This window comes from Zingiber officinale, chromosome 4A (assembly GCF_018446385.1).
Source record: "Zingiber officinale cultivar Zhangliang chromosome 4A, Zo_v1.1, whole genome shotgun sequence".
Taxonomy (NCBI): Eukaryota; Viridiplantae; Streptophyta; class Magnoliopsida; order Zingiberales; family Zingiberaceae; genus Zingiber; species Zingiber officinale.
In genome coordinates, this window is record NC_055992.1 from 115,585,622 (window position 1) to 115,595,392 (window position 9,771).

Genomic DNA, 9,771 nt, shown 5'->3' on the forward strand with positions numbered 1-9,771 from the left:
AAAATTCTAACTTCATTTTTTTTTTAGTTAGATTTTAACCTTAGACTTGTGTAGAAACCCCAATTTTTTATGTGATCAAAGGGGGAGAAGTATGTTAAGTCTAGGGGGAGGTATATAATAATTTTTGAATTGACAAATCTTGGACTTATTTGCATATTAATTGTTTTTATTGCATTTGTTTTACCCTAACTTAACTTGAGTTGCTCACATTAAAAAAGGAGAGATTGTTGGAACCCCAAGGTGTTTTGATGTGATCAAACGAGTTAAGTTAGGTCCTGTTTTATCTAACCCTTGTGTCTAAATGTATAGGAGCTTAGGAACACAAGAAGTCGAGCGGAAGACGCGGCTAGCAAGAATAACGGCACAGGAGAGAGCCGACGAGCTCGGTGCGTCCGAGGGATGAGGTGACCATGGAAGAGTACACCGGCGGACGAGAAGAACGTACGCGACATTCGAGGGATGAGAAACCGGGAAGGAAGGCTGCTCGAGGAGAAGGCCGGAACTTGGGTTCGGATGAGCCCTATTCCGGATGGCCGAGATCACCCAAGCTAGCGGAGCTGGAACAGAAGACCCAGACCGAGACGAGCTAAACCGGAGCAGTGGAACCGGACCACAAAAAGTCAACTGGGTTGACTTAAGTGGTCCGGGCGCCCGGACCCATTCCGAGCGCCTAGAAGTGGATTTTGACCAGATCGAGTTTTGACTTGATCTGAACGTTGGGGGATAAAATTTTATCCCCCCCAGGGCGTCCGGAACCCTTCGGGGCGCCCCGACAAGTGTTATAAATATAACACTGATTTGCACAGATTAATTAACTCACTTGTAATCAGTTTCTTAATGCTTTACTTTTCTGTCTGTGCTCTCAACGCTGTAAGAGGCTACTCCGCCCAGAAGAGATCATCAAATATTGTGTCTTCTTTTCCTTGGATTAGTAATCCCCTGATTGCAAATAAAGTAAACCCTCTGTGTCTTATCTCTTTTAATTAGTCTCGTCTTTTTATTATTACAAGTGTTTCTTAATTAGTCGATATATCCGAGAAAGGTTAGATTTTTTTTTTCAGGGCAATTCACCCTTCCTCTCTTGCCGGTCTCCAAAGGGACCAACACTTATTTGGTCTTTGTGACTAATTAATTTTGTTGTGGTCTTAGTAACTTGATCAACATATAGTCTCTGTGACTTATTTGGTCTTTGTGACTAATTAATATATTTCTCTAGTCTTTGTGAAATGATCATTTTGTAGTCTATGTGACTAACATGGTCTATGTGATCAGATAACCTTTTTGGATTGATTTGGACGAGTGGGAGATGTTGGACGTTGTAGACGTTGCAAAGGATTTCTAACGTTACATTAAGGAGATGATTGGTTCATCTCCCTTAATGTTTATTGCAATTAAGGGTCATCAAAGCATCGGTTTGTAACCGATGCTTTCTTGTTATATTGATGCGTCCAAGAGCAATCGAGGTGTGTGTATCGAAGAGGTGACAATGGGCAAAAGAGCAAAGGAGAACATACTCTTAGGATTTGGTTTGTGATCTTGCAAAGAACTTTTCGATCTGTGATCGCTCTTCTGACAACAAGCGAGAAGAACTTGTCAAGATTGGCTCGTCGTCTTCAAGATCGTCTTGGGAGATCTGTAATTGTTTACAGTTGTTTATATATTTGTTCTGTGTTTCATGCTGTTAGATCTAACAATAATCACATGAGTTTGTGAGCATGCGTCTCCAATTTTTTTCAGATACCTTTCTAAGTTTTTCAAAATTTATTGACGGATCTAAAAAACTTCAATTCAAGTTAAAATTAATATACTCCTATAATTCTTTTTAATGTATCCACATCTTAAAACCTGAATACAATAATATACATTAAAACAATGAATTTTTAAAATTATAAAAATTTATTACAAACTCATTATAAGTATAGAAAAATAATAACCGCCAGTCAACATCACCAATGTATTTCTATGACTTTCTTAATTTGGAAAATATCGAACTCGAATTATTAGGCGTGTAAATAAATCAAGTTGCTCATGAGCTATTCGAAGCTCGATTCGATAAAAGCTCGTTTGAGCTCGTTTAATAAGGTCTTTTAAGATAAACAAATCAAATTCAAACTTCACAATATTCGACTCGTTAGCTCGTGAACATATTCGTTAGTAATTTTATTAATCATCTTTTAATGAAAAAAATAATAATTTTGATATTGAATTTATAGATTTTTTACTTATGAAAAATATAGGCAAATATATTAAATTTATTTATTAAAATAAAATTATAAATTTTAATAAGAATATTATAATTTTTTAAATATATAATTTAGTTTTAATGAATATTTAAATTTATAATTTATATTTATTAAGCTCGTTTAGACTCGATAAAAGCTTGAATAAACTTGTGAGCCATGAATATATTTGTTAAATAAAGCTCGAGCTCCGCTCGATTATAAACGAGTCAAACTCAAATATTCAAGAGTTCAACTCCGCTCGACTCGATTACATCCTACGAATTATTAGTTGATATAAATTAACTGATAGTTCAGATAATTTTAAATTACTTTAAATTAAAAGTCCATTCTTTCATACTCATAATAGTAGTGGATTTTTGAATAAATAGAGTAAAATTGGAAGATGTACATATAAATTTAAATTTATGTAATTATTTCATAAAAGGAAAAAAATCAAGAGTACAATAAAAATGTGATATATATTTTTAAAATTATAAAAGTTAAGTATTTGAAATGGATAATATTAAAAAATTTCTTATGTGGTTCAGTGAAGAAAGAAACTCGTCCGCCATGCCATCACGTGGTCTTGATTTGCCATCCGGCGGGCCTCCGCAAATTGCCTGGGAATCTCTGGACCCCGTTCTCCTCCATGCCATCACTTGGTTTGCCTCAGTCGGGCCCCACAAATGGCATGGGAAACTATGGACCCCATCCCTCCCTCTACCAACACCACTTCTAGACTTCCACTCCAGGCCCCTCTCCGGTCTTCAAAATGTGCCTTCTGCTACCTCGGGAACAAACAAACAAACGGACAAACAGCAGGCGCCAACAAAAACCACTTACAACTCCTCCACAAATGGCAGTAACTGACATGGGCCACTGCCGGTGCGCCACTGGGGCGCATCATATTCCAACTCTCTTTGTTTACTACTCCATAAATGTCCATCCTCCGATACTGCCTTCAGCCTCTCCCTTGTTTACCTGTAGGGAGAGAGAGGCTTAATTATTGTTCACCGAAATGTTATCTGGTGGATATTTTTCTTCTTCTTCCCTTCATTACCATCCTATTTCCGTCCGAGTAAACATGGCAGTTTGGACGGACCACCAATAAAAGCAGTGGGGGGCAATAAAAATCATCGACTTCTTCCCCCTCTTCTTCTTCTCAGTACCTTTACGTGCAGTGTACTTTGCGCGATGTCCGCTGTCTACGCTGCGTCGTTGCTGCTCTTCCTCACCGCCTTCTTCCTCCGCCCTAGGATCTCCCTCTCCGCCACCAACCTCCGCGTCGGCTACTACTCCGAGACCTGCCCCTCCGCTGAGCGCCTCGTGCGGGAGGCGATCCGGGCGGCGATGGCCCGCGAGCCGCGGAGTGGGGCCTCCGTCATGCGCCTCCAGTTCCACGACTGCTTCGTCAACGTGAGAATAGTAGTACTGGTTCGTTCTGATGGATCGATCGGTTGGTTCTTGGATTGATTTCTGTTGATGGATCGATCGACCGCGCAGGGTTGCGACGGGTCCGTGTTGCTCGACGACACGCCGACCATGGTCGGCGAGAAGCTGGCTCTGTCCAACATCAACTCGCTGCGGTCCTTCGAGGTGATCGACGAGGCGAAGACGGCGGTGGAGAAGGAGTGTCCCGGCGTCGTCTCCTGCGCCGACATCGTCGTCATCGCCGCCAGAGACGCCGTCGCCCTGGTAATAAACAGTCCGACCTAGTCAAGATTCTTTTTTTGGTATCGGTTGGTTGATCGGGAAATCTGTGGATTAATTGCAGAGCGGAGGGCCGGAGTGGGAAGTGAGGCTCGGCCGGGAGGACAGCCTGATCGCCAGCCAGGAGGCGTCGGACGAGATCATGCCCAGCCCCAGGGCCAACGCCACCGCCCTCATCAGCCTCTTCGCCCGCTTCAACCTCACCGTCGTCGACCTGGTCGCGCTCTCCGGCTCCCACTCCATCGGAGAAGGCCGCTGCTTCTCCATCGTCTTCAGGCTCTACAACCAGTCCGGCACGGGCAGGCCCGACCCCGCCATGGACCCTGACTACCGCGAGAAGCTCGACGCGCTGTGTCCCCTGGGCGGAGACGGCAACGTCACCGGCGGGCTCGACGCCACGCCCACGGCCTTCGACAACCAGTACTTCAAGGACCTGGTGCAGCTGAGGGGGTTCCTGAACGCCGACCAGACGCTCTTCTCCGGCGGCGAGACGGCGACGAAGGAGGTGGTGGAGAGGTTCAGCAGGGATCAGGGAGCTTTCTTCGCTGCCTTCGTCGAGGGGATGATCAAAATGGGGGAGTTGCAGACGCAGCAGAGGGGAGAGATCAGGCGGAACTGTCGGGTAGTCAACGACAGGCGACCGACCGCCGTCTTCTCTGAATTTTGATGTATCAACAGAGATTTTCATGCAATAAAGCTTCATAATTCGGAATCTTATACTTCAATAATCGAAATGAATATTGTAGAGACTCATGCAGCCAAACAAGTTTTCATAAATCAAACTAAAGTACGAGCAAAGAATTCATGAAACAGATTACAAGTCAAGAATTGACTGACATAAACAACTCGCAAGATGCAGCACCATAATAGAACTTTTAAGAATAAGAGATCGTCGCAAAACAATCAATGAATGGTCGGATGCTATTTACCGTGATCAGCTGAAGAATCATCACCTGCTCTGAATACGATCTTTCATGGAGTCAGAAAATTGAAATGGTTCAAGACGCCAGTTCTTTCTACAAGAAGTTGGATATGATTTTGCACCAGGGTGGAACTTGGATCCACAGAATCAGGAAGAGTAGGTAGGCATTCAGGCATACGAGCGGGGAGGTCGCCACCCGAAGAAGAACGACAAAGAGAAAGCACGGCTCGACAGAAAATGAACCTGTTAAAACTTTGAATGTTGATGACACTGTTAAATTTCGGTTAGGAACAGAGGAAATTACCTTACGATCAACCGTCGCAGAAATGGATCAGTTAACACTTGAGCCCAGACCTGACTCAAGGAATTCGATGTGCAGAGTGTCACTTCCCATTCAGCTAAACCGGACGAAAGCAAGCTCTCGGCATCATTGTACAAATCCTGAACATGAACAAACACAAGAGATTGAACTTTAACTCCGGCATCAACTTATGAGATACAAAACAAAAGCATCAAGACAACTTACAGAATCAATACCAGAGGAAAGGCCTACTAACTGGAAGAATGCATGTAATGGGGAAGTTAGGAAGTGTGTAAACTGGCTTCCACCAAATGATACATCGGTATCAGATACTGAAACTGGTTTCTCGTGGGAAAGAAGTAAAGCAGATGCTTCTCCTCTTTCTGCACCATGAATAGTCTGCTTGTTTGCCAATAAACAAGCAGCATAAAGGAAAAGATGAGCTCACAAACTGCGCGAGTGGAACTTGATTGATTCCATTAACATCACTAAGATTTGACAAGTTTATGCTTTAGTGCAACAAGAGTGGAATACACTTGGCATGGGAATACATAAACTTCCAGAATGTTAATCATTTGTGATTACTAATTGAAATGCCCCCTATGAACTTGAAAAGTTGTTAATATGGGAATATTTCATAATCATGTCGATATATTATAAACTAGAAAATTGAGATCAAGTTTGACAAACCTGCCTTGAATGATTGACTATTGTCACCGTCCAGTATAATGAAGAGTGGTTTCCGTGTAAATGGAACCAAATCTTCAGGATAAAGATTATTTGAATCTGACATTTAAAAACATAGAAGATACAAAAGAAGAATGTTCATATCCCAGTAACACAACTAAAAAGTAACAGAATAGAGAGTGTGAACAAAATCCAAAAATACCTCCATTTCCTTGAGAACCTAGGCATAAACAAGTTCCTAAATTTGCAGTTGAATTTACATTATCATCATCCAATGGTGGATACAACTGAGTTTTCCTCTTCCAAGGAGCATGTGGCGTGTGATTTACTTTCGAGGAATTCAATGACCTTTGAAAACCATTGTTTTGAAGGGTAACATTAGAATCAGTTTTTCCTGCAAATTTCACTTGCATTACAAAATGAGACGGACTATCAATGATCTATAATTACAAGCTGAATGAAGAAGAAACCTGAAGCTGATATATAAATTAGCATAATTTCATCTGCAGACAACTCTTCCCAGATTGTAGCAATTACCTGAAATAAAATAGAATCCAAATTGTGTAAACTGAATTTCAGATATTAGTCCATCTAAATAGCCATTAAAGATAAGTATAATGTCACAGGGTATTAAAGCATTATAAAAAAAACTGCAAGTAACCATATATATATATCACTAGCGGCCAACAACAAATCTAACCATTGCAAATCTCCACACCTCACAGACAGCATCTATGTAAAACCATATTTGTCTCTTGGTTTATCTCATTTTTAGATTAGCATGTTGAAAAATGGTGATAAAGCAATGATTAGAAAACCTTAACACTCACTGCAATTAAATGTGATACAGAAGGGCGGTAAATAACAGCTTTACGTGGGTTTGGAGGAGCATCTGGATCAGTCATATCAGCAGCAACATTTATATCGATCAATCCAGATGCTTCATTCTGCTCACCAGAACTCTTTGCACATTGTTCTTGAATAGGATTCTGCTTGAAGAATCCATTGGGTTCCCATTCCAAACATTGTAGCATTCTGAAAGTATCCAGAGTAAGTTCTGCGAGCTTTATCTGCAGAGGCAATCAACTTAATAAGTAATGATGTATTAAAGCAATTGAAAGATGTAGTTGTTGACATAAATATTACTCGAACTATTGCTTATCACTAGACAAGTATAAAATCAAAACCTCATTCCGGTGATAGCTGGTAAGCAAAGCATCTTTCAGTCTCAACACCCTAGTTGAATGAAACCGAGATATACATGAGAAGGAAGACTGGTGAGCATCAAACAAAATGTTATATCTCAAAGGCCTGGCGATTTGAATCAATGCATCAGCCTTCAAAAACCTGGCACTTTCTTGTATCACTTGCTTCCATTCCTTAAAGTTCATTGCCTGGAAGCAAAATTATACAAATATGAAGCAGAGAAAAACTGCTGGATAATATATCAAAGAAAAAAAATATTTTCCAATATATAACCAAAAAAATTACTCAAATGGTTATGCAAAAAAAAACATTTTCTGACCAGTGACAGTCAAACTATTACACAGAACCAGTAAAATCAACATTATAATAACATCATTAGCATTTTTTTAATCAAAATAAACCACAAAAGCACTTTTGTACAATAACATTTAGTTGGCTACACCAAATTGAGAATCGTTGTTAAAGGTTCACAATGAATCATTGTGTCAAGAGTGCTATTTTCAGAACAATCTCTTTGAAAGGGAAAGGCACTGAATGTTAACAGTCCCTACACACTAAGCTTACAAAGTCCTGCAGATTGTGCTTCCACTTATAAGATTTGCGATGCGTGAATTATGGAGGTGAGTGGCTAACCAGAAATCAAATGCAGTGTTTGTACATGTAATTAGAATCCTACTTATTCACTACAGAACTATACACCTAATGGAAGATCAAACTTTAAAAATATAACTCAGTGTTATAAATGTGTATCTATAAGGGCACAATGGAGAAACAACGAGTCACACAAGATTAAGTTTTCTCTATTATATTGATAGCAAACTTCTTCTCAAACTGGTCTATGTATCAATTGAAATGACTACTAAAACTCCATGGTGATAATCCTTGCAGTGCAAGTTGCATGTTATGAGGACGAATACAACCCTCAACAAGCTAATATAGCCAAGCAGACGAATCAACAACACATTATCACTAATTCAACATGGTCTATAGGTTGATAACCGCATGAACTTCTCTACTCAGCTGTAATATTCAAGTTACATTGTAGACAGGCATCAGAATGATTTAGATGAAAAATTTAGTATAAAAGCTATATTATCATCACTAATTTTTCCCAATCCACCATGTTTGGTGTACTAGTCAACATGATCGCAAAGAGTACAAGCTTTAGCTGGCACATAAATTGCAGATTTTTGAAACAACAATCAATGAGATTGCCATGGCCAATAAAGATAACAAACAAGATCCAGTCTTTTAAGTACCGGGAAGGCAGCCTTTGACTCCTCCACCAAACTCCTAAAACGATCGGAGATCTGCTTCACCTCGTCGTTCCGATTCAACAGAAAAGCTACAATCAAGAACCTGACCAGGAACCTCAACTCCTTATACTTGAGCCTGAGATCGGGCGCGGGCGCAGTCGACCCCTTCACTGCCTCAAAGTACCCCCTGCTCACGATCGCCTCGTAGAAGACGTAGGCCTCCACGAGGAAGCGGGTCTCGCTGGTCCGCTGGTACTGGCAGTAGAAGAGCTGCCCGATTCGGTAGGCGACCTCGCCGATCTCCCAGCGGCAAAGGCCTTCAGCGACGAGTTCACGACGTCGTCGCTGCTGGAACCTCCAGAGGCGGGTGTACGACTTGAACGCCTTGCGGAAGTAGAGGAGGTGGAGCGGGCCGCGGGCGCAGAGCGGCAGGTCGCGGACGAGGGCGAATTTGCGGTCGGCGTCCTCCACGAGAGAGTGGAACTGGGCGAGGGCATCGGAGGATCTGCTCCGGTCATCGTCGACGGCCATGGCCGAGGAGAGTGGAGGTGGAGGGAGTGGCGATGGCGATGATCGGTAATGGTAGGTAAGAGTAGAAAGACGACGACTTCCGTGACGGTCTTCGTGTGTCAAAAGCGTTAAAAAAGTGGAATGGAACTCCACGTTGAGATGCACCGCGGAGCACGGTATCCAAGAAAATAATAATTTTCATAATGCCCCAAATTTTAACAGATTTTACAAAATACTCTATATTCCACGAATAAAATACTTTAGGACAAAAATTAAATGGTCACCCGAAATTAAATAATTAATAAAAAATACATCCTTTTTGGAAAAAAAATGGAAATTTACTAAATCACACTGACACAAAGAAGGAGAAGAGGGGAACCAAAAATATCACAATTAGTATAAAAATATAGGTGAATATTTTTATTAAATTTATAGTAACTAAGTTGTTAACTATTAAATTGGGTACTGATAAGAAATGTATTGGTAGTCTATATTAAGGAAGTAGGTAAAAAATATAGTAAGTTACTCTTCATCAATACGAAAATAGTAACTCCACTATCTAGGAATGGTTGAAGAATGAGTTCATGACCTTAAATATGCATAGCTCACTTAACACATATGTCAACAAAAAATTATAAATACTTGCGTTTGAATGAATCCTAGTTTAGTATTTTCAAGATCTTCCGATAGCATAAGGTGTTTGCCTTTGCTATGATCCAAAGGGTGAGTTTGCTCCCGGATTTAAGCAAGTTCAGTCTCTAGGATATTGAGACGAGTTTCTAAAATAGAAACCCTAGTTTCTAGTAAAGAATTTCTAGTACTACCTTTAACAGTATAGGTTGGTGGAATTGTGACTTGGAAGAGGGCATCTAGACAAAGATTATAATATTATTTTTTACAAAATTTGCAAGCTCTTCATTGTAAGATAGAAGGATAATAATCACATATAAAATAAGG

At 40.7% G+C, this 9,771-nt stretch overlaps 1 protein-coding gene and 1 pseudogene across 1 annotated transcript; one reads left to right on the forward strand and one right to left on the reverse strand.

Moving 5' to 3' along the window:
* The first annotated feature begins 3,012 nt into the window (after nucleotides 1-3,012).
* LOC121970685 (peroxidase 17-like) lies at nucleotides 3,013-4,654 on the forward strand. The gene is made up of 3 exons (XM_042521544.1): nucleotides 3,013-3,638; nucleotides 3,726-3,917; nucleotides 3,997-4,654. Exons 1-3 carry the CDS (start codon nucleotides 3,417-3,419, stop codon nucleotides 4,597-4,599), a joined length of 1,017 nt encoding a protein of 338 aa, XP_042377478.1. The 5' UTR covers nucleotides 3,013-3,416; the 3' UTR covers nucleotides 4,600-4,654.
* Nucleotides 4,655-4,685: 31 nt separating this feature from the next.
* On the reverse strand, nucleotides 4,686-8,929 carry LOC121970684 (annotated as a pseudogene).
* Between the last annotated feature and the right edge of the window lie 842 nt (nucleotides 8,930-9,771).

Bases quoted from the DNA above. Each gene is read 5' to 3' on its own strand.
- LOC121970685 (XM_042521544.1), top strand. From the start codon at position 3,417: ATGTCCGCTGTCTACGCTGCGTCGTTGCTGCTCTTCCTCACCGCCTTC. The intron at 3,639-3,725 runs GTGAGAATAGTA...TCGACCGCGCAG, and splicing joins TCCACGACTGCTTCGTCAAC to GGTTGCGACGGGTCCGTGTT. The intron at 3,918-3,996 runs GTAATAAACAGT...GATTAATTGCAG, and splicing joins CCAGAGACGCCGTCGCCCTG to AGCGGAGGGCCGGAGTGGGA.